The sequence below is a fragment of the Gadus chalcogrammus genome, chromosome 12 (assembly GCF_026213295.1).
Source record: "Gadus chalcogrammus isolate NIFS_2021 chromosome 12, NIFS_Gcha_1.0, whole genome shotgun sequence".
NCBI classification, from domain to species: domain Eukaryota; kingdom Metazoa; phylum Chordata; class Actinopteri; order Gadiformes; family Gadidae; genus Gadus; species Gadus chalcogrammus.
The window spans coordinates 13,696,115-13,721,795 of NC_079423.1; the positions used below are offsets into that span (position 1 = coordinate 13,696,115).

The following is a 25,681-nucleotide window of genomic DNA, read 5'->3' on the forward strand; positions in this document are numbered from 1 at the left end:
GATCCTGGCTCCCTCTTCTTGGTGTGTACCGACGGGGAATTGAGGTCCTCTCTGACCAGGGGTGATACGCTTAAGCTGCTCACAATCTTTCAGGGCTCCTGACCAAAGAGCTCTGTGAAAAGGAGCTATACGGTAAACACACATGCACGTTGCAGTGTGTGAGTGTGTGTTGCGTTTTTTGTGTCATTATTTTCCTGTTTGTGTGTGTTCGAGAGAGCAAAAGTGGGAACAGCAAATTGACTGACCGCCAATTCTACCACAACACTATTGAGCTCCATACATCATTAATCGCTGACAAAAATGAACGTTCTGCCGTTTCCTTTACTGGGAAAAGGCTGTTCTGCTTCGTGTGTGAGTGTTTGTCTGCCTTTGAAGGAGCGGGTGTTGTGTACGAGAGAGAGAAAGAGCGAGAGAAAAGAAGAGAGAGGGTGTTTGTGTATGAGTGTGTGTGTGTGTGTCTGTGTGTGTTTATGTGTGGGAGAATTCGAGTACGAGGGTTAGAGAAAGGGAACGGGTAGAGAACGTGTGTGTGTGTGTGTTTGTGCATGTATGTGAGGGCAGGAGTGTGTCGGCCTGTCTGTGTGTGCGTGTGTGCATGTGCGCGTGGAGACTCTCCATCCAAGGTTCATTCTCCACGTTTTTGGTTCAGCGGCACCATGATGGATGACATGGTTATCAGGATCTCTCGCCTTCTGGGTAGAGGCGGCCGTCCTATCTTCTCGTCAAGGTCACTGGCCACCATGCCTTGACGGCGGTGGCGAGGGGCGACAAGCCGCCCGGAGACCGGGCGCGAGACAGTGCAGGACTCCTTTGCCTCCGCCCCATCACTCATATCAAATGTCAAACACAGAACCGGCCTTTGTCTCGGACCTCGTGGCCGTCGTCTGGCTGGGGGTCTTTGAAGTGAGAGAATAATGATGAGTGTCACTTCGACGTCTGCCGTTCGAAACTGTGGCGCCGTGATCAAAAGGAGTTGTTGTTTTTTATGCTGTGTGTGTAGCATGCTAAGAATGGATCGATTGTATGTTTTTTTTTTTTTGTCGGGGGGTCGGGGAGTTTTTTTTTTGTGTTGAGTAAAATCCTTGAATCACCCAAAACATGGTAATAGTGGCCTCATTGTCATACAATGAGTCCAGTGTTGGAGCTTTTCCAACAGAGACACTGGGATGAATGGGGGGCTGGTGGGGGTCTGCAATCGCTCACTTCCTCCCGACCGTTTTCTGATCACTACAATTGCAGTGTCGGGCGTCGCCGTCGGATGCGGCCTGTGATGGCTTACTTCCTCTCGACTGTTTTTCGAGCGCTGAAAGAGGGTCTGTGGTATACACTCAGGAAACCCCCCCCCATGGGTGAAGTACATTCACGCAAATGATCGAGAGCGGTGAATCCGTGGCTAGTCTCACTAGTATCGGTCCACCTTAACACAAAGGGATCCACTTCGTATTGTACGAATCCATCGCAACCTGTGTCGTGATTCTCAAGGATCAGAAAATGCGTCGGTGAATGAAACGGCGTTCGCCTGCTGTACGCCCAAGAGACAAACTAATGTACGAGAATACATTGAGAGGGTTAACCTGTCTTGTCTTCACATCATCTTATCAACCGATTTGCCCTTGGTGGAAAAGAGTCTTTGGGGCGATGACTTTGGGGGATCCAAGGATTATGGTAAGAGGACTCGCTCGGCTGCAGATCAATTTTCGCCCGCCTGTCGTTTTTTTTAAAGAGTTAAGCTGGCAAGAGGGGAGATAAAATCCCTGCCAGTTTGTTATTTGTTATCATATATATATGATCTCCACTTCATCAACACCGTCAATATTCAAATGCATCCAAAACACTCACACACAAGCCTGCACGCACACACACAAGCCTGCACGCATTTACGCAAACACACTCACAAAAACGCGCGCACACACGGTATGTGTTTGTGGACGACTTGGCCAATTTACAAAGTCAGGCCTTGGAAGAGAGGATAGCAGGGTAGTTTCTTTCATCACCTCGGTGGCTGCAGTTTAAAAATAGTTTGTGTTTAACTGGTGCTCTATCTGTAGCCTCTCAACCGTTTGTTTATCTCCTTGAGTGTTTATCTGGAATAGCACTAGTGTGTCGCTTCTCTTGGATGTTCCTCTCCCAAGGACATTGACCAGGGACGCAGGCGATGTTCATCTTTACATAATAGCGGAACAAAACTTCAGGTTTGCTGCTGGGGATGCATTTTTACACTGGGTATGATAATGGCTACTTGTCATGTAAATGCATCTTCTCCATCTCAAGGTGGGCCAGGGTCTGATTTAAAAAGCCGGGACGAAGGCTTTCTCCTCCATCAAGTGAACTGAATGTCAATGGAAAACCCATTTAAGTTGCCCTCGGGTGCTTTTCTATTTAACTGTGTTCTATTTAATAGCCTTATTCAGTAAACCCCCCGGCCAAGCTCAACTAATTGCATGTTTCATAAACTGATAAGGAGGGAACTCACACATGGGCACAGGCCCTATACGTCTTTATTTACAGGGCTGCTATTCCTTAACACTTCAATTCAGGAGCTTAACTCCTAACTTCTTATCAGCCATTTTAACCCCTAGCTGCAATTACACAGTGTGGGCAAAACTGAGCAAGTGAAGCCTCTTTTGGTTTGCAGACTTAATAAAGTGAATGTAAAGGCTAATGCATTGTGACCTCAATCCTGTTTATCAGTGGGAAAAAGTGCAAGCCATCTCTGCCACAATCTTCTTAATGTTTTTGTTATCTCAAATTTGTATTCAGCCTTACCTTACTATGTTGGTCCGGTTTATTTTATTGAGGCCTACCCATTACTGTTTGGTCATTTAGCGAGAGAGCTTTCTCCAAAGCAGCTTACAGTGAATTTTGTAAACAGTTCATTAAGGAGGTAGGGGTTTGGCATCTTGATCAAGGATGCCTAGGAGTAAGCTACGGACAGTGGGGTTTGATTAAAACACCCTAACAACTGCTAACCTGTTCGGCCCCCCTTGTCTAAGCGAGATTGCTTGAAGATCAAGGAGGTGTTGTTGTTTCCGTTGTGTGTTTTCCGCAGGGTGCGCAAATAACTGTGTTGTGTTGTATTGTTCTTTATTTATTTAGTTAATTCACTAGAGCCTTATTTAAATCAATGCCGGGAAACTCGGGTAATGAGCAGGCAGAATAGGGCGCTAGCTAGCGATTGGAAAAGAGATGGATTCTCTCTGCTGGGTGTTTTATGGCTCACCGTTATTGTCTCGTGCTTGCCGGTACCCAGCCAGATCTCCCAGATGCTCTGGCAATTTCCATAGGCTTAATGAACCCGTGCAGTTAGACAACATGGGATCCTTCCTCTGCTCTTTCTCCACCACTTCACCCCAGCCGGGCTGCCTGCGCATTATTGGGGGGGGGGGGAGCAAGGATCAACGCCCTGTGATGTAATCGGCTGTAGATAACAGTTCAGCAATGGCGTGTATGCCAAACATAAAAAGCAATATGGTGCTTTTTTGGAGCGGTGCCAACGCTAAGACTAATGGGTCCATGATGATGAACGGTAATTGCTCCACAAGTCAAAACGACTCAACACCCATCCCCCCCCACCCACTCCTGATCCTGACCGGGTTTTGGATTGTACCCTACTTTAGCAATTGCATTAGAGAGAAGAATGGTGATCGACATGGCTGGAAGGTAATTGAGTTAGAGGATGTGTTAGTGGTAGTTTGCAATGTTGCACAATGTTGATGAGTGGTTGGGGTTTTGATGAATGTGAAGAAGTTTCCTGCTTTACAGTGGGGAGAACAAGGCATGCTAGGGTGTTTGACTCCCGACCCAAGTTTCTTATCGCCCTCCTTGGACAAGATGTCAAACTCCTTATTTATACTTAAATTACCTTATCTTAAATTCACAGATGTACATATTGAATTGCATTTATTGGCATGTACATGTATTCACAAATAGTCATTTCAATGGACCATGCTTAGTGCTAGTGTTGCTGGAACTTTGTAATGTTTACTGAATGAAACTGTGTGTAAGGAAGGACTACATTTTCTGTATTGTGCAGGTCAGTGCTCTCCTCATAGGATGAGCTCAACCTTATTTTCTACTTCACGGGATCGTTTTTAAAATGGATGTCCAAAATGCTGAATGCGTATCATTGTGTGTGTGAAATTGGGGCTGAGATATAGCAAAAGTCTATTTTCTGAAAACGAAAGAAAGTACAACAAGACAAAGGCTTGTCTCAAAAAGGAGGCCTACACACGCTTGAGTTCATCGACAACAGCCGATGCCCCCTGCACATTATTATTCAAATTAATCCCGGAAAAATATCGTTTTCATGCTGATTCGCTGTTTTTTTCCAGCTGATTTGAGATTCAAATGGCTTTCTCAGACCCTGACGTGTCGAATATACAGAAAAATGAACCCTACTGAAAATCTTATATTGAGTGCAGTGAATTGGGTTCCACCGTTTTAAACAGCGTGTTCACAATTTCCCCCATAGATCTGATTCATTCATACCTCCCATACCGTCCCACACTGGTGGGTGGTAGCTTTTACAACCAAAAGCCCCACTATGGTAATGTTGTTATTTGACTCATGTCCTTCTATAGTGGTTCCCAACCTTGGGGCAAGACACCACTTGGTTTTATTCTCTGATAAAGGGTCGCAGAAGATTGCTGACAAGCAAGTACATTTATTTTTTTTTCTCTCATAGACGACGTGTGTATAAAATGCCAGCCTAATGATTTACAGCCACAAGCAAATCACTCAGTGTGCAGTTGAGGGATTTGATTACATTCAACGGGACATCGACATCACCGGCAGATGTTGATTGGGTAAACTATTTGTGTCGAAGTAAAGTTAAGGATTGGTGGGGTCGCAAACATTTTTCCGAGCTAGAAATAAGGTCACAGGCCAAAATCAGTCTGGCACCACAGGTCTGCTAACTCCTAACCACCCCTGAAAATGGTCCAGCTTACAGACTAGGATATTGATGACCAGTGACTAATGGCCGCTCCTGTGTATGGGAGGCTACTCAGCTAAGGAGACCCCACACATAACACCAATAACAGCCAATGCACTCATGTGATGTGGTGGGAGAATAGGTTATTTTAGTTGACTTGAATTCCAGCACGCTTTTCATGTAGAAGCTATTTTAGTAACGTTATTTTTATTTCGGTGTTGTTTTATTCATGAACAAGTAGGATCAGGTTAGGCATTCGACTGTGGACATCTTGGTTTTCGAAAGTACTCAGAGTGGACCCCCCCCCCCCCTAACCAGTAAAACATCCTGCCCCCCCCCCCCCCCCTCCTGCCGGGGTGCTCTGGCAGCTTTACAACGGGACAACATCAGCGTCTTTCCGTTTCACCGTGGCTGAGCATGTCGCGTCCAGAGAGCGAAGTATATCAGTGTCCACAATGGATCCGTGCTGGGGGAGGGCGTCGTCTTTACTCTCCTGAAAGCAGCACACATCCTGCCCAGCCAACCGCCACCGATTCAAGAGCTCCGGGGGCAGGCCTGGACGGAACCCAGTTAATGGTTGTCTCTCCGTCCTTTCACATCCCCTCTCGGGGCTGCCATCAGGACATTAGCAGCACTGCCATCAGTGCTGCTAATGTTTTGGGCTGTTTGGCTTTCTCTCGCTCTCCTTCGCCTTTTCCCCCCCCCCCTCCCAACCCCAAACCCTGGCTCCTTCCCCTCCGCAGTATCCCCCCCCCCCCCCCCCCCCCCCCCCCCCCCGAGGCGGTGGTGCAGCCAGAGGGACGGTGGTGTGTTTAACCACGGGAACAGAGAGGGTCTTAATAAGCATAATTGCCGTTCACCGTCGTTGTTGGATGTTGGATGTGCTGTACGGAGAGCCCGGAGTGATTAAGGCAATCTCTAATGGGGGGATTGTCTATCTATCTATAAAATTAGCCGGCGCAAAACGTTATGATGAATCACGGACCATGTCAAGTGCGGGACCGGCGTTGCCCAGAACGCAATCTACTCTGAACGGAGCAGCGATTAAGAAGTGTATACTTATTGAAGCCTGCGTAGATAGTGAGAGACAGTTGATGTATTTTAACAGAACTTTTTGTATCTTGTGCACGAGTTCGCAGATGGATGTAGCCGGCAGGTACACACACACACGCACGCACGCACGCACGCACGCACGCGCGCGCGAAAAAACAAACAAACACTTTGTGGAGGGGAAGGGGAAGGAAAGAGAGCCATACAGAAACACTTTCCATATCGTATTTCCTCCCGTGTCGCGAGCGGGCAGCCCGGCAGTGAGGCTGCAAAAGCCCCCCTGCCGCCCGCACTTCCACGCTCCGTGGGCCCACCGTCGGGCTGCTTTCAGACGGCGTGTTCCCCGCTGCTGAGATATGGCGGCTTGATGCGTAGGCTCCGTGCTCTGCACATCGCCGCTCTCAGTCCACGCAACACCAGTGAGCCGTGGCGGTGTGTGCGCATGAAGGAGTGTGTGGTGGTGGGTGTACACGTTGGTAAGTGTGTGTGTGTGGTGTGTGTGTATGAATATGTGTGTGCTTGCGTGTGTGTATGTGTGTGTGCGTGTGTGTGTGTTGGTATGTCCGTGTTGGTGTAGGTATGAATAAGTGTGTGTGTGTGTGTGTTGGTATGTCCGTGTTGGTCAATGTATGAATAAGTGTGTGTGTGTGTGTGTGTGTGTGTGTGTGTGTGTGTGTGTGTGTGTGTGTGTGTGTGTGTGTGTGTGTGTGTGTGTGTGTGTGTGTGTGTGTGTGTGTGTGTGTGTGTGTGTGTGTGTGTGCGCATGTGTGGAGGCGGGGTGTATGAATGACTTCTTGTTTATATGTAGGTGTATGGAGTATATGACTTGTATGTTTGTGTCTATGTGCGTGGGTGTGTGTACGTATTCTCTAAGTACGGCGGTGTACTCTCGGTGTGTATGTGTTAGTGCGTGCGTCAGTGAGTGTGCCTCATCTCCCAAGGTAGCCAGTACGAATGCCCTGGTGCTATATTACAGCTGCACTCCTGGTGTGCCGAGCAACACCTTTCTTGTGTGTTTCATCACGGAGATATTCCACCGAAAACAAGAATCTTTGCGAGTGGATCAAAGGTTTCAGAAGGGGATTTTAATAACTGTACTTCAGACAGTGGACAGTCCACACTGTAACAATTCGAAACCTTGACATACCCTTTTTCCTTGCCGTTCACCCCAGGCTCCGAGTTTGTGTGAGCCAATTACGAGCTCACAGATCCCCCCCATCCAGCCTCCAGCCTCCATGATTGGTCGGAACAAACATGATGCGAAAGAAAGAAAGCAAGCGAAAACGCCCGGTCCACCCAGATTCGAGCTCATCTGCCATTCGACACTTCCCAGAATCGAAAGTGGTCGAGTGGTCGGGGACCTCCAGAAATAAAGTCAGTCGGCAAAACAAACAGTCCGTGCCGAGTTATATCTGTGCCTGTCGGCGGGGGCGATTCCTCCCCGGCGCATTTATTCCAATATTTGCTGATGACTGAAGCTAAGTTAAGTGCACTGGCAATTGCTTATTTCCCTTTTGTCAGTATGATGAATGCGGTCACACATATCGGACTGCGCAGGGATAGCAGACTCCTCTGACAATGAAGGATTGGCCATTTGTGTCCATGGACAGAGCACATCAAAACAGCCCCTAAGGGCCCCCCCCCCCACCCCAGCCCCCCCCACCCTCACTCCCCTGGCTCGTGTGGACGCAAACGACTACTCCCTTTTTGCTGCCTCTGTCCCCCTGACGGAGGAAGTGCACGGCGTGGTATTTACGGCGTAGTGCACGGGGCCGTCTGACATTGGCGGGTGTGATGAGCGTGTGTGCGTGTGCGTGTGTGTGTGTGTGTGTGTGTGTGTGTGTGTGTGTGTGTGTGTGTGTGTGTGTGTGTGTGTGTGTGTGTGTGTGTGTGTGTGTGTGTGTGTGTGTGTGTGTGTGTGTGTGTGTGTGTGTGTGTTGTGTTTTATCTGCGCTCCTTACGGGAAGCGGTGTGTCAACGATGACACCGAGTACCCGCGCGATGTTTTCCCTCTCCTCTTCTTTGTCGATGATAAGGGTGACATTTGAAGCGCCCCAGCAGTCGACGACCATAACGTGATGACTCTCCAGGAGTGAGTCTAAATGTTGGCGGGCGTGCACCCCCCCCCCCACACACACAACCCCCACCTCCCCCCCTACCACCCCCAGCCCCCCAATGTTGATCCTTGTCACGCTCCCTGGACACTACAGAAATACATTTTGCTTTGGATTTGTCCAGGCGTTTCATCACGGTGTACTGATTTGTAGAAACGTACACACAAACACACCCACAGCCCCACACACGCACACACATGCATACACACACACACACACCCCCACACGTCACACACTCCCGGCTAACAGGCTGGCAGTACCTCCAGCTCATGTCCGGCTCTAACCTCTCTCTCTGTCTCTCTCTCTCTGTCTCTCTGTCTCTCTGTCTCTCTCTCTCTCTCTGTCTCTCTGTCTCTCTCTCTCTCTCTCTCTCTCTCTGTGCCTCCTGCCTCCCCAGTTCTCTGGAGTTCCGCCAGGCTTGCCCTGTCACTTGGGTAGTGGATGAAGGGTGGTCTGGTGGGATGGGGATTGGAGGAAAGAGTTTGGCTAGAAATACCCAACTAGCCTCATAGAGCAGAATGTGTTTTGGAGTACACACACAGACACGCACACAAATTAAGTAACACACACAAACAAATAGACTGAGGTGGGTGCCATTTCTAGCAGAAAAGCATTGCGATAGCATCAGCTTGATTAGTTAACCCTTGTTTGTTTTATTTAATTTCTTCTACGTTAAATGTTTGGACGTATCTCTATTGCAGTCGCTGTATGTTGTGCACGTTTTCGCAAGTGCAGAGGAAAGTGTACGGGAGCTTTAAGCGGTTCGGATAGAGTAAGTGATGGAGAGATTGAAGCAGAGAAAGAGAGGGAGGGAGTGAGGGTTAGGGAGAGAGAGATAGCAAGAGAGGGAGATAGACGGGGAGAGAGAGAGAGAGGATGAGAAGTAGACTTTTGAAAGTGCCAAAGGGAAAGAGATTATAAAAGCATATAGACGGAAAAACTCAGAGCTTCTAAGAGATTTGTAGCAGGAAAGATTGATCGTGGCAGATATATGTGCCGCGCGGTATATATAGAGAGGGAGAGAGAGAGAGGAGAGGTGGAGGGAGCAGAACGAGGGCGTGAGATAAAGAAGAACAGAGAGAGATATATCGGAGGAGGAGCCAGGGGGCCCGTAGAAACATTGGAGAGAGAAGGATGGAGAGACGGATGGAGAGCAGAGGAGAATGAAAAGGAGAGCCGAGGACAGATGGCGGTGGGAGGCATGTGTCTGCGGTGTGCTGGGTAATCCTGGCCAGCCTCTCCCACGGAGACGGTAGCACGGTGACTCTGTTACCTGGGATAAGTGTTGCAAAGCAGATGTTAATATGAGGTCGCTCGGCACGCTGATGGAGCCGGCAGAAACAGAAATGCGAATGATCTGATGATGTGTGTGTGTGTGTGTGTGTGTGTGTGTGTGTGTGTGTGTGTGTGTGTGTGTGTGTGTGTGTGTGTGTGTGTGTGTGTGTGTGTGTGTGTGTGTGTGTGTGTGTGTGTGTGTGTGTGTGTGTGTGTGTCTTTGACATGCATCACAAAGATTCCCTTGCCTGCAGAAGCGGATTGCTAGTTTCTACGCATGCACGTTTCGCACTCCGGTTCCCATGCTATACTATCGACTTTCCTGCGTGTGTGTGTGTGTGTGTGTGTGTGTGTGCGGTGTGTGTTCTCTTGAATGACAGCCGCACACATCAAGAAAGGGAGAGGGCGATCGCGTGATAAGTAATCTGCCGGTGTCTTTGTCTCTGCACACATTATGGCATATTTGAAATCAAATGAGGCATAATTAATAGGCTCCCAAGGCCCCGCTGCGTAACAACGCCCTGGGCTCCATCAGACCTTTCAGCGGCTGGCCCGGCCACCCACCCAGCAATCACCCAACCTCCTGCCCCCCCCACCCCCCAAAACCCCCCATCGCCGCCTCCGTCCGGTCCTTAGAGTTACCGCCGCCACGCTATGGCACGAAAACGCAATTATCGCGTCGTATGCGTTCTTCCCTCTCGCCGCTGTGTGTGCGTGGGTGTTTGTGTGTTGTTGTCTCTTTTTTTTCTCGCCCACTTTCATTTTCAGCTTCTTCTTTTTTTTTTTCATATCTATTGCGTAACGCCGGTGTCACGTGTGCTCGCGCGCACGCTGTGCTCTCTCTCGCTCGCTCGCTTGCGCTCTCCCTCTCGCTCGCTCGCTCTCTCGTTCGCACTCTGGCTCTCTCGCTCTCTTTCTCACACACACGCACCGCTAAGGCCCTCTCTCCCCCCCCCCCCCTCTCTCTCTCTCGCTCTCTCGCTCTCTCTCTCTCTCGCTCTCTCGCTCTCTCCCTCCATCGCCCGCCATCTCCCTCCATCGCCCTCACTCTGAGTCCCTCCCCCTCTCTCTTGTTCTCTCCCCCCGCTCTCTCAGTATCTCTCACTCCCTTCCTCTCCAGCTCACTCTCTTAGTCCCTACCGCTCCATATCTCTCCGTCTCTCACTCTATCGCCCTCTCCATCAGACTCTCTCGCTTTCCATCCCCCCCCCCTCTCTCTCTCTCTCTATCGCTGCATCTCTCTCTTTCCCACCCCCTCCCTCCATCCCCCTCCCTTTCCATCTCCCTCCCCCTCCCCCCTGCCTCCATCTCCCCCCAGCCCTCTGGTTCTCTCGGGCAGATATGTGCGTGCTGAATCCCATGGTCTAATACACACAGGAATGGCTCTGTAGCGGCTAGAGACCGAGCTGCACTCGTTTTGTTTCTGTGTGTGTGTGTGTGTGTGTGTGTGTGTGTGTGTGTGTGTGTGTGTGTGTGTGTGTGTGTGTGTGTGTGTGTGTGTGTGTGTGTGTGTGTGTGTGTGTGTGTGTGTGTGTGTGTGTGTGTGTGTGTGTGTGTCCCGCACGGTGAAAGAGATGCAGTGGTTCAACTGTGTATGACGATTAGGAGAAGGCTTCTCGGGGGAGCCGGTGGTTTCCAGCGAAAGCCGTTTGGGATCCGGAGAGTGTCGGTTCTGATAGTCTGTCGGTGTGTGTTGGGAATGGGATGTTTACATCATAGCAGAGGTGGAGATGCTTTGATAGACCAGGTGCGTTTAGGATTCAGTTCTTTAGAGTGAAATTGGGTTTCGTTCCGAACACACTCTTTTTATTTTTATCGAGATACAGCACGACTGAGATGTGAACTGTTTTGTTTTTATGGGTGAAACATGGTGACCGATCACTAGGCAGTGTTTGCTCTTGTTCAAGCACACACACACACACACACACATAAACATACATACACATACACATACACATACACACACACACACACACACACACACATAATGCGAATAACCGTATATGCAGACACACAGGCAGGCACACACACAAACCGGCACAAACATAATGCACAAACCCACATGCAGAAACACAGGCAGAAACACACAGACACACACACACACACACACACACACACACACACACACACACACACACACACACACACACACACACACACACACACACACACACATAGAGTGCTTCCTCCGGGTGATCTCGTTTCCTTCCACAGCAGCGGATGTGTGTGTCAGGACGTGTGTGTGTGAGGTTAATGCTGCTGCCAAGGCCCGGGTAGGAGACCTTGAACAGCTGTTCCCTGGGTACCTCCCCCCACCCAGCCCCACCCACCCCCACTAGAGATGTGCAGATGCAACCCAAGGAGAATGCCCACCGGGAATTGTACCCCTGTTAGATGTGGTTCCTTCCCTTTTTTTTTATTCTTATCACAAAACGTCTCACGTCCACGTACATAATGTACCCACACACACATACAGTGCATACAGTACATGACATAATAATATAATAATATAACATAATAACACAATTTCACACAATGATCCAGAGGCTTTCAGCGGGCTCACACCTAAGTATTCCTACACACATACACACACGCACACACGCATACACACACGCACACGCACAAGCACATACACACAGGGAGTAAGTGACTGAGTTGAAAATAGAGTACACCATTATCCTCTAACAAAAGGCACCTTTATCCCCTGAGGATTTAAACACGCACCTCTGAAACAACCAGAGTCAACGGCTCATGTTTCCAGCCCTGTGCATATAATACTATATCATATAATAGTGCAACTGCTTTTTATTCCACTGGCTTGCATTCAGGAAACGAATGGGCGAAGGGAAATAATCCGTAGATTACTGGCCGTGTATACGGGTTTGACGGATCGTACCTGGGCCTACCTGCGTGTATTTAGTTTGGTTGTATACTCGTACGTACATTTTCCGTACAAAAGCAACCCGGTGGATTTGTGCGCCTTTATGGCTGACAAACGGGAGGAGCAGGATAGAAGGGGAACACGTTATAATCCAGAGTTTAACGTATTGTCACCGCTTCGTCTTTACGAGTTACCGACAGCAGGGGGTCAGGACCGGATCTCAGGTTCACACAACGGCAAAACAAATTCCAAGCAAATCACGGAGCTCTAACAGCCATCGCATTCCTTCAAAACCATTCCTCTACTGTGTGTGTGTGTGTGTGTGTGTGTGTGTGTGTGTGTGTGTGTGTGTGTGTGTGTGTGTGTGGGTGTGTCCGTGTCTGTGTGTGTGTCTGCACATGTGTAGGTGTGTCCGTGTGTGTTTATGTCCATTAATTTGTGTTTGTGTGTGTGTGCGTGCGCACTCTCCACTAAAAAAGGCCTGCGACAACTTCATAAAAGGACCTGTCCCTTTGACACCGAGGTAGAAAAAGACTCGGCAATAGGGTTTGGCGCGCGTCAGGATCAGGGCCTTGGGGTTTTCCCTCCTTCTTTCATTCCCGGGCTCTCTAATGGTGTCAGCCTCTGTGTCTGTGCTGGATTACCACTGGGGGCCCTTCAGATGAGTCCCACCATCCAGTCTCCAGGATTACTGGGAGGATTAAAGAATGCAACGTACGTCCATGCTGCGGCCCACCCAGGCTCCGCGATGTCCCTCGTCACTCTCATTTCTTAACCCCCCCCCCCCCCCCCCCCCCCCCCCCCTCCATCCAACAGAGCCACCAAACACAAACAAACAAACAAACAGCCTCAATTCCTCTCAGCCCGATACATTGGAAGAGAGAAGAAGGGAGGGGGATTGAGAGTGGGGGTGGAGGAGAGAGAGAGGGAGAGAGAGAGAGAGAGAGGGGGAGAGAGAGAGAGAGAGGGAGAGAACGAGAGAAGTAAGGGGCGAGGGGGGAGAGAGACTTGGGGGAGGGGTTGGAAATAACGGAGGAAAAGGGTGGGACGCAGACAAAGCGATGAGAGAGGGGGGGAGGGAGAATAAGAGAGAAAAGGGGGGAGGGAGGGATGGAGAGAGGAGACAGGGGTGGAGGAGGGAGGTTCACAGAGGAAACGGGGGAGGGACGGAGACATAGGTAGGGTTGCTGTCACAGAAACAGCGTTTATCATGGAGGCAAAGAACAGTGCAAGGATATCAGTGAATATAAATAGAGGCGTAAGATGACACTGCTGCTTTTCTTTTGGTCTTTGGTTGTCATTCCTTGCCATTCTGCTCCGCTGCGATGCTGTGAAGTTGCTCTGTGCCCGTGTTACTGCTACTGTGGGTGGGGGAGTTATGCCAGCAGAAAAGCAACAATAAAGTGTAACGTATTATGGAAGGTGATCATGAGTCATTCCATTGAGCCTTAAAACACACATGTTGAATATTAAGGACTATTGTTGTTGGTGCTATGGTCAATGTCAGTTATGAAAATGTGAATAAATGACAGAATTGATTGGTGAGGCACTCACACAAAATAGTGCTACTGTTGTGTGCTGTTTAAAGTGTAACAGAACTGAACAGGCTTAACAAAATAAACAACCATTAAACTCAGATTAAGGGAAGAAGTGTAAGAAGATAATGGGAGATGGTTTAGAAAACACTACTAAGGTGGTGCAAGAAATGCAGTAGAATTACAATATCTTCTTCAGTTACCTGCTCATCCAGCTCGCTGATAACTTTAGTTTAGTGGTGCATTATTATGACAAGCCTTCTAAGTCTTACCAGAGCAAATCTATAGAGGATGTGTCCTTTAGTACGCCAACTTCTTCTCTATATTGCAGACACAATTTACTGTACATTCCCAGAGGGGTTTTGGTTTTCTCTGCAGTAGCCATCCGTGTACATAATATTTTATACATAATGCATGGGCCTTCACGCGTCTTTCTGCTTCAGTATTCTCGTGAATACTCCACATATCAACCGTGTGCTGCATCCTGATATTTAAATTAATACCTCAAACTAAGGTAGAAGTCTGCCTTGTTAGTTTCCCTCTTCTTTTCTCTGGTCTTATTCAATTCTGAAATAAAGAAAATATCTGGTGCTAATGTGTGACAAGTAACACACATGAGTAAAAAAAGTATGCGCTATCCTGTTGCATTTATTAAACTGTATTTCTGCTCTTTACTCTGGCATATTTCAGAGCCAGTAACCAACTTTTTACTTTGCTACATTTGCTATCTCTACCTTTGTTGCAACTCGTCCGCTCCAGCAAGGAGCTCTTCACTGCAGATGCCAACAAGTATCCATGGAAGAGATGGGAACCTAATATTACTACTGGTGTATGTTGAATTGTAATCCGATTTATTGCTACTGGATTTCCTTTGTTCGCAGCGGAAGCACAACAGAGAAAAGCAGGAGAAATGACAAAGAAGTTAGGGAGTCAATTCAGTTTTTTTTAAGCAAGGTAATTGAATCGGCCCACTGTGGTTGGGATGGATAGGGGAATGGAGAAAGAGGTGGATGGGAGAGGTAGAGGAGGAGACCAAGAGAGAGCGGGGGATTGTACACATCTCAGTGATAAAGGCTATCCTTATCGGTTTGATTAGCCTGCCTGCTTTACTTCAAATGCTGTTTTTTTTTTCATTATTTTTCACTTGCCCACAGACCCTAAAAAAAAAAAAAAAATGGAAAGTATCTTGTCATTTGTTAACCAGGAGCCTTTTTAGTTGAACTTGAGCATGTTTCTCGGATGGTAATTGTACTTTTACTTGAGTATAGATTTATAGTACTTTGCCCGCCACTGAATAGGCCAAAATAAGTAATTAAATTAAATAGCTGAGCAACAAGTATAAAACATTAAGAAATATGTATGAATGTACATACCCTCAGCTATAATAAGTAGTATAATCTTGACCTTTTTATTAAAATTCCTATCGCACCTTTTAAAAACTGTTGCATCACACAGTCACAGATAAAGAAAATTAAATCTATTCCCACTTTACAAGAAGTCCCTGGTGTCTGTTCCCTAAGTGTTATATCGAAACAAATCTATCAAGTTTTCCCATCCAGAAGTCTGTTAATTTCTTCTGCCAAATTCTGCAGGACAAAAAAAAGGAAGAAGAAGGTGATTCTATGTGTGAATGTGAACTGTTGTTTGTGATAAAAAAAACGAGACTGATTTTCCGAAGGAAAAGTGAAACTGGGTTAGAGCGACGCCCAGAGTGTTAACTTTTTCATATGACGACAGCGCTTATATTGGCTAAACAGTACCGATCTGCCGCTCTTTTTAACAACCCACCGTACATCTTTTCAACAGGCCATGTTTCAAGTTGGTAATTGACGCAAGGTGTTCCAATAACCATCGCAATCATGTGCGTATTGTAAGTAACATCCAAGTCTTCCATCATGGCAGCGATAAAAATAGAGGTGTGTTTAATAAACTGAATAAATAATCAAAAACAAAGCCAAAAAAATGACGGTTTCTAATGAGCGTTGATTTTCTGCAATCACTTGTCTGGTGGTCGGGGAAAACACCAAAGGCATCATTAGGTGTGTATTATCGGAATGAGTGCCCGCTCCCAATGCATGCTTTTGGGGTCGATGAGATAATTAACGCGGCTTTGTACGAAAACACGGGAGGCCTGCCTCCCCGTTGGGCCCCTGGAGCTGAGGGCCTTGATCACAGGAAGAGAACCCACCTTGGGGGGCATCCTTTGGGGATGTTTTGCCCCCTTTGAAGGGGGGGGCATGGGGGGAGAGGATGCTGAGTAGAAAGGGTGTTGAACAAAATGGCTTGATGGCGATGGCTTTGTGGTGTGTCGTTATCACCGCAGATCAGCTTTTTGTTTGGTTTTTGCGTTAACCGCGAGTTTGGTTGCGGTAAAAGCTCAATGAAATTGTTTTGTAAAAACAACTAAATGAAAAGGTGATGTTGGAGTAGCATTTAGAAAATGGGCCAAATCGAAAGGCTGCAATAATCGTTTTAATAGCGTCAATTTCATTCTAATTTTAAAGAAAGAAATGATTACAAAGACAAAATAATTGATTGCTCTCCAGATCCAAGTTGCAATTTAACTTTCTGGCGAACCATTCTTTGAAAAATGGAATAGTGTTCTGCCAGTGCTGAAACATGATTGCTTAATCAATCAGAAAAATATATATTATTATTTGCCACAGCAAGCATACCACTATATTTAATCAAGACTGTGTTCTTATGCACGCAACTGCCTTTCTTTGACGATGGTGGAACATTTCTTCTGGTATTTAATTGCATACATTGATCAAATATCAAATTTTAATCATAGTTTAGATCCATCACTGTTTTTGTTACACTTTTCATCTATCAATATTCGCGTTGAGCACCTCAAAGTGGCTGTGGGCGATGTCGTTGTTTTGGCTCACCCCCTGTTTCTTTTCCCTGGCAGCTTCCTTCTCTACTGTCATTTCTTCAGCCCACTTTGTGTTTGCTTGCCTTGTTTGGTTTTTTGTGTGAGCCATTGCTGGGAACGCTGGAATCGGTAGCTCTGCCTGTTACGCCACTGTCAGTCAAAGCTGACACCCTGCTGCCTGTCCGTGGAAACAACGAGGACCACCTCCTTTGGAGATATCTCTCCTGTTTGGCTGAAGTGGGGACAGGATACCAGAAAGCTTTTTTTTCTATTCACTGCAGAGTGGAGGAACTGGGAGACCCATGTGACTCACCAAACACTCTATCAGTGATGGATGTCGGAATATAGAGCTAATTAGCACTTATTTTAACTAATAAATATTGCATACACACCTTAATTGTGACTTGCATTAGAACCAGCTTGCCTGTGAACCAGTATCAGAGCAGCTCTTTTCTTAAGGTGGGTCAAACCACCGGGTCCTGCATCTGGACTGGGCACCCATACCCGGAACCTCAGCTCCACCTCCATTGCATTTGCTTGAGTTTCAATATCTAACTATTCACCATTGGTTTGTTGTTATCACTACCACCGGGGAAGTAACTCAATGAAACCCACCCGGACTACTGTATGTCACTGTCCTCATGCAGCCCATGAACAATTGAATGCAGACTGTGATTCATTGAAAGAAACCAAAGAAAAAAAAATTGAAACTGATTGTCACGAAGAGCAATATGGGAAGGAGACGTGTCGTGCGGTGTTCCTCGGTCATTACTGTGAGTTGTGGCTGTCTGGGTGAAAAAATGTTCGTCATTTGCTGCTGCTGTTGTTGACGTTCATCAGCCCCCACATACTTGCTTGCTCACTCTTGTCTCGTAGTGAACCGTCAGATTGACCACTGACCATATATACGAAGGTGTGATATATGTGCCAATTTCCTCTATCCACAGCAAGGTTCTAGACTGCAGTGGTAGCCTATAGTTGACTCATTGCTTTACCATACTTTTTGTTCCATTTTCCATCAAATCTGTTATTTTTCTCTCATGCCTAAAGCAGCATTGATAAACCGAGCGCATGCCTGCCTCAACCAATTGCGGTTGAGCCCTGTTGCCATCTCTATCCGCCGCCTGTATTTAATGAAGCTGTGTGCTTGGCTAACGCTCGTTCCATTTCCTTGAGCGCACTTCCAGTCTGTTGTCTTAACTGTGAAAGCGATCAAGCTGTTGGCTACAGTGCTGCCACATGCAGTCGTTTGTTTTCAGACAGATAGATAGCCACTGCCCGACGGGCCACTGCAGGTGTCTTGAAGTACACCAGACCCAGGGAATCGTCAACGTCTCAATGCCACCATTTTGTTCAGCCGAGTGCAGCAAGGTAGACGTTTGAGATCAGCGGTCATGGTTGAGGGTCCGAGAAAAACCTTCTCGGTGTCAAGCGAGCGTTTGATTCCTTGTTCTATTTGAACACCTGTTAGAGGGCTAGGGGTGTGTTCTCCCAGAAGCAGCGTATGGAGCGGGATGACGGAGCATGGATAAGTCCAATCGGTAAAGGGTGTTGCTACCTTCAATGGTTCTTGGAGCAGGGTTTGTCTCACAGCCCACCGTTCGTATGCGTTGGGTTTTGCTGTTGTTGCTTCGTGTAAAAGATGCCCTTAGCATGGAAACTGCTTGAATAGATACTATTCCGCATACTAAATAAGTCACTGTACTACACTATAAAAAACAGACCAAGCTATACTTATATGTCTGTTTATACCTCTGGAACTACAACTATGAAACGTTTGTGTTCACAGTAATTATTTCCCCAGTGTGGTCGACCTTCCTTCAGGCAAGATAGCACACAACACAACACAACGTAGCTTACCAGATGCCTCAGGTCAGAACGGTCGAGAATGGAACCGCATCTATCTTAACACCAACTACGGGGTCCGCCCCTCTCATTCATGGCACAAGGGGGATGAGCTTGCTTGTTGGGTTGTGTTGTTATGCAACAATATATACGCGCCATGGGGAGCTCAGCATGAGCACATCAATGCCTTGTTTGAGAGATCCTCCCCACACACACACACACACACACACACACACACACACACACACACACACACACACACACACACACACACACACACACACACACACACACACACACACTAGGGATGCAAACAATTAATCGATTATCGATTAATTGTCGATAAGAGATTACTCGATTAAAATAAATTACTTGCAATTAATCGCATTTTAACCCGTAATTCCCCAACCGTCCACGTGAGGGCGCACTTGACGCCAGACGTACTTGACGCACACGCGGGAACACAAGCGGGAACACAAGCAAAGCAGGGCCGTGTACCAATACCCGTACTTCCATGAGTATACTTAAAGGAAGTATACTATCCGCACTGGCTACTACGTACATTTTTCAGATGCGAGTGCTGTTCCAAATCGAGTACTCCGTGGTGCACTAACCGGAAATTACGATCACGACTGCCGCCGTGGCTCCTCCCCCGCAATAAACATCCCGCTTTGAACGGTGAACTCTTTACGCCTAGCAGCTATAAAAAGCTATAAAAACTATAAAAACTACAAAATGACTATATTAATGCAGGCTATGTGGAAAATGCGCCGACTTTGGCTCAGCCTGGCTCCGCCTCTTCTGCTACGTAGCTAAGAAGGCTGCCGTTGAGTACGGGGAGTGTCCTTCGATCCACACTTCACGATTAGCCCGTTTTGAGTACGGCATCCGGGTCCTTGAAGTATACTTCTTTTCGCCGGATCTGAATTGGAGTACTGCGTACTCAAATTTTGGCTAGTAAGTACGGACAGTACGGGTATTGGAACACGGCAGGACGGAGTGCAGTATGGAGCCACTTTAAGTTGGTTAATGACGACAAAGACGCCAAATGCACAATATGTGGAAGTATTCTAAAGTACAACAACTAAACGACTTTGTTGAATTACCACCTAAATGTGTCACATTCAGAAGGAAATTCAGCTTCTCAGAAGAATTGCCGCTTATCAATTAATCGATCATCGATCGATAAGATGAAACAACTATCGATTAATGAATTACTCGATAATTTGCATCCCTAACACACACACACACACACACACACACACACACACACCCATCGCAGGGCAAGACTCAGTGGGAGGTTGGGGAGATGTATCTTTGTTTACAGGAGGCAGGGGAAAAACAACACTGGCACACACATATACACCGGCACACACCTGCCTCTACTCTCTCGCTCCCTCTCGCTTCAGCTAATCAGGGTGTAATTGCGAGGTGCACGCTTGCATGCAGTATAGAGAACGCGTTCATCAGTGGCTCCTTTTAAGTCAATAGATAGAGCTGAGCCACTGTCGTGCTCCACCAGTTGTTTACGGTGAGTCGCGATAAAGGAATGTGTATTTAAAGAGGTACCCCGTTTGCTCCATGTAGGCCTAAACATGGTCTTATTCAGGCTTTTATTTGGTTTCCCATCGGAACTGTTCCGTCGACGCTGCTTGTGTGCCCCGCGAAACGTACTCAATTAATTCCTAAACCCCTCTGCTCTGTTCACTGGGATAAGTGTGTTCAAGTTTACAAGTAGTTTTTGGTTTATTTTGGTGGAGGAACAGAGAAAATGGTCTTTTGATCGCTATCCAAAATGGTGGTCCCTGTCTTTGTTTACACTGTACTGGTCCTCAGATCAATGTATCTGGGACTCAGTCAAGTACGTAATGTGTTATTGATTTGGATGTTCAAGCAATTTAATCTACAATTATCCTGTCTTATTTGTAAAAGCAGCTGTAGTCTATGGTGTGTGCCCGCGGCTCGTCACAGCAATGCATTAAAAAAAGTGATCTGCTGTATTACCAGCACTAAATGAGAACTCAACTGCTGCAGAGGAATCCCTTCTATGGCAGTGAATCAGATTGATTATCAAATGTTTACAGAATAATACACATTTGCGTATTTAATTTTGTTACGTTGGTTTCAGGCAAATTTTCATGGAAAGACATCAAGGGTTTAGGGCCATTTCTGTATATTACGCCTCTTTCTCTTTCAATTTGTTCCATATTTTGTATTATTGTTCCTAATAGATTCAGTTGAGGCCCAAGACGGCATGTTTTATTTGATTAGAAAAGATATTAAGCGCTAAACAACTGAATAACTGTACATAAACGCTCAGCAAAACACTCTTCTTGATTATTTTAATTTTCTCTGTGTGAATAGTGTTGTTTGTTTGTTTATCTATGGATGCATTCATCTGTTAATTGAGTTCTAATGATTTCAAAAAAATAAAATGATAATAATTGAGTTAAAGCACATTAAAAAACTCATCCAAGCATTTAGATGCTAACAATGTCATAACCCGTATGCAGTCAAATAGATAGGATAACTGAAAGACTCATCTCATAGATAGTATTTTATTTACTCAAATTTTTGCCTTTAATTAAAAAAGCACTTTGTATTAATTGCCACGCTCTTCTGAACGTACTTTCTTCTGCAGTCCCATAATCTTAGCCTTTTGTCAAAACAAAACATCTTAACACTTTATTAATGCAAATGACTCTTTCATATAATAGTCTAAGTTTCTTTCATTCAACATCAGCTATAATAAATATCTGCACTTCATAAATGAACCTTGCTGAATTCATAAATGTCTAACCAACACATTTTCAGATTCTCTGTGTACTGTGCATCATTCGATCTGAATCATAATCAGGACGGTGAAGTGTTCTAGACTCTTCCACTCGCAGACGAAAGGTTACGTTTCAAAGCCCCATGTCCGCAGCATGTCTGTAGGCACTCTTACCCAACAGTCTGCTAAAATGTCAGAACAGTAACAACACTAACAGATATTCATTCAAAAGCCCTTCCACTGAAATCCTCATCACCAAGAATCTCCTCGAGCTCCTCTCATCAAAGTCAAAGTCAGCTTTATTGTCAATTCCAACAAATGTACAAGGCAAATAGAGGAATAAAAATGTGTTTGCCTCTGTCCGATGGTGCATTAAGTATAAAAGGATACAATTAGGTAAAATGAAATAAAAGAAGTAATATTTACCATAAATAAATTCTAAATAGTGCAAAATAGTCTTGAATAGTGCAAAGGTAGGCAAAACAAAATGATATAAATATATGAGTAAAAAAAAAAGTTTTAATGGTCCAGGTTTCTTGGGGGGCAGATGGGAGAGGGTTTCAGGGTCCATGTATGTACGTGTGAAGTCCTCCCCCTCACCTGTCTTCCTTTGCCTCCCTCAGATGCTACCTGTTGGACGGCATCTCCAAAGGTGCCTGGCTCAACCGCTCCAGCATCATCTTCGCGGGGAGCGACAAGTGGTCGGTGGACCCGCGCGTCTCCATCGTGTCGAGCGTGGCGGACAAACACGAGTACAGCCTGCAGATACAGAAGGTGGACGTGACGGACGATGGCCAGTACACCTGCTCCATCCAGAGCGAGCGCAACCTGCGGCCAAAGCATCTCAACCTCGTCGTCAAAGGTGGGTGGTGGCCGAGTGAGAGACAGCGCTTGTTTTTCTGGATGCATGTCTGTCAGCGATATATATGCGATGCTCTTTCTTCTGAAAGAAAAAGCGTATTCTGAAGCGCTTTTGATATAAGCGTCTGCTGAATGCCCTTAATGTAAATGTAAATATGAATATGTATATATATATACACTCTGAACTCTCTATCGCCTGCACAGTAAGACATACAGGCGTATTTGTCCTTATCCAAGCTATCTTTGTTTTCTGACAAATGTACTTATTGTCGGTCGCTTTGGATAAAAGCGTCGGCTAAACGCCCTTAATGTAAATTTAAATGTAAATATGTATATATATATACACTCTGAACTCTCTATCGCCTGTGCGGTAAGACATGAAGGCGTATTTGTCCTTATCTTAACTATCTTTGTTGTATACTGGGAATGGGTTAACCTTGCAATTGTAAGTGCTTGGCACTTGTTTCTATGAATATCTTTACTGTACCGGCAACAATATATTGTTGTTTCGCTTTCTTCCTACAAATGTACCTTAGGCCTTGTATATAAGTAGGTCGCTTTGGAATATAGGCGTCTGCTTATGCCCTAAATGTAAATGTATTTACCGGGGTGGACATGATGCAACGTTGAGATGGTACGTCCGCACTACAATGTGTGTGCAACGCAACGAATTGTCTGAATTAAGTGTCTAAATTGCTCCAGTTTAGTTACTTTGAATAGTGTGATGTACCCTTTGCCATTTAGGTTTAAGGATCCTTTTATCCAAAGTGTCTTACAATTTTTTCTGAGCGCATACCGTCCTGGGTTAAGTTGAAGCCTTAACCCAACCAGTTTTAATGTCATGCTTGACCAGCTGAGCTATACAATATTGAATGCACTTAACTCGGATATGTGGGTTGGACATACGCTATAATGGTGTGCACAGCAAAGCGTTGCTGTTTTCCCCCTCAAACATCTCGTTAGCTTTTAGCCTTCATGTAGCCCACACTGTCAGCATATGGGATCTGCCAATAGTGTCCAATGGTATGGGTAGCTAATGGCCATGGGTGTATCAAACACCATCTGTGCTTCAAACAAATGTCTGTTATTCCATTTATATCCACCTGTTCGTATTATCTAACATTCAAGTTTGTTGTCTCAACAGCATTTCTCTTCCAGGCTCGCCAACTTATCTTGTCACTGTGTATATCTTGTGCCTGTAGGCTATTATACAGCATGGTCTGTGGTTAGAGAAAGAAAGGGAAGAAAAAGACTAGCACGCTGCGGTCAAATCTCTCTTGGAGTCAGCCTAGACTCCTAACAGAAGCATGGCTGGTCAAAGTATGAATTCTAAGTAGCTGGGGTTAACTGGGGTTCTATTGACATAAATGCCACCGCAGTTATTTAGGGAAGGCCCTGTATTTGAACCTTTTAACATTTAAAATATGCAACTTCAAATGTTTTGTAAATGAGACCTCATCATCAACTTTGATGTCATTATAATCTATTCGCTTCTTACGCCGAAAGGTCTGGGGATAAAAAGTCTGTTAAAAAGAGCAGACAGCGTTCATCCACGATTATAAGTTGACGGTCATGCGAGGCAAGGATCCACTTCCCAACCAGTTATGCAAAAAATATTGAGCTATTTGGGATTTGTTTAAAAATAAGGATTTAACTGCATCATTTGATTATATAATATACTAATAGCTGGTAATCTTAAACAACGAATACTAGTGACTGATTGCTTACTAATAACAACAATAGTCTGATTTAGTTAATAGAGATTGAGTTAGCGATCAAATTAATTGGCTCTGAAATTGGCTCGCATTTAATAATTTCATTTTATCCCATTTCCCATTAGGGCACCCAAATCATGAAGGGTAATAGTCGTCATACATCAAGATTATAAAAGATGATTTACCGTATAATCCGTGCTAAGAATGGCTCCTTTCTGTGCGGTATTCTGAGGACATTTTTCAATTAGTGTCAATTACGTGTCGGAATCGAAATCCGAATAAAATTTTAAGCTAAAGAGCTGACACAACCCGACTTATCTGGCACCATGTGAGGTTTTGATTCCCATAAGCGTGTCGGGGATGTGTTGGTAAAGTTACCAAACTCCTTCAGAATAAATGACACCTATCATGCATATTGGCATTCTCTTAGTGTCAATTTTCGGTCCTGGTATCGGACGATAATGGCCGGAACAGGATGGTATATCCTGGCAGGTTGTTATTATCAGCACCGACAGTGCTGCGGTAAATGTCAAAAGACAGTGGAACAATCTCAAAGTGCCGTTCATGCAATCTGCTGTAACTACCGTAGGGGAAGAGACATTTGTCGGGGGACTTTTTCAACTGGGGTTTGCAACGCTGGCGTTCCACTGCCGCTGCCATTTTATTCCTATCAAACCGTCTCAACGTAAACAGTGTTAATCAGTAACGCACAAGCCACAAGCAGATGGGCCGTAGAGGCGGCGAGCATACACAGGAAATAGGTTGCCAACAAAACAAGGTCTCTGCCATCGGTAAATGCCTCGGCGATCGATACTAAAATTGTTTATTTAACAATTTCAGAGGAATCAATAACGTTCACATGACAGCGTAACGCGCGGGGCGATGATGGAGAAGCACTTTATTTTCCCGTCGTTTGCTTCGTCAGGACTGCGTGCAGCGTGGAGCCTGGCCAAGGTCGCATGGGGTCACAACAGCCCCCCCCCCCCCCCAACCACCAACCATATGGCGCGATCACAAGGCAGCCAGCACGCACGCCAGCAGTTGTGCTGAGTGGCACATTCTGAAAATACCCATAATTCCCTGGTACACGCAACTTAAGGCTGCTGAAATCTGATACTCCATTTGACCTACAATTCCCCAGTCTGTTCACGTCTGTTTACAGATTTTACACGTGGTCGTGATTAATATGGGAGTGGGGCGCTCTTTTGTAATAACCAGGAATGGTATCCGATATCTGGATATTACATGCGATTGAAATGGCGTCTCTGTCATCTAGCTGTAGTATTAACAAATGACTCGTAGAGGAGTTACCTGACTGTGGCAAATTCATCCTGACAAACCCATAGCTTTTTCAGTTGATTCTTCCTCTTAATTTGATTCTGTGTTTTGACTGTTTTTACACCCACACCACAGCCATGTGTCACTTCATCAATTGTAAATGTTTGGGTGGACATAGTCGTCAAACTTCCTCCTTGTTGTGACTCATACACTTTTTTTGTCTGCAGATTTGCAGTTCCTAATTATGTGAAATGTAGAGTAAGGCATGGTGCCTAGCAAAAGCCTGCTATGCGTAACAGCTGCATGTTTCACAGCTTAGCATGGGGCCGGTTGTGGTCATCGTGGCCGACAGGGCAACATTGTGTGGATCAAGCGAAGCCGAAATAGAAAATCCAGAAATAAAGATGGTGTGCCTCCTAAAAAAATTCCATCATGTCGTTCTTAAGCCAAAGGCAACCTTCGGCAACCTCGGTTTAAACAAGCGGTCCAAAAAGACAAGCGAGCAGCCAGTACTCCCTTTTGTTGGACCGTTTGACCAAACCA

The 25,681-nt window shown here is 46.0% G+C and overlaps 1 protein-coding gene across 1 annotated transcript in view; it reads left to right on the forward strand.

Moving 5' to 3' along the window:
* The window catches only part of negr1 (neuronal growth regulator 1), a 130,389-nt gene that overhangs the window by 22,365 nt on the left and 82,343 nt on the right, over positions 1-25,681 (forward strand). The window contains exon 2 of the mRNA XM_056603777.1: positions 21,908-22,146. Within this exon, the coding sequence (XP_056459752.1) occupies positions 21,908-22,146 (239 nt within the window). The remainder of the gene's footprint in view (positions 1-21,907; positions 22,147-25,681) is intronic.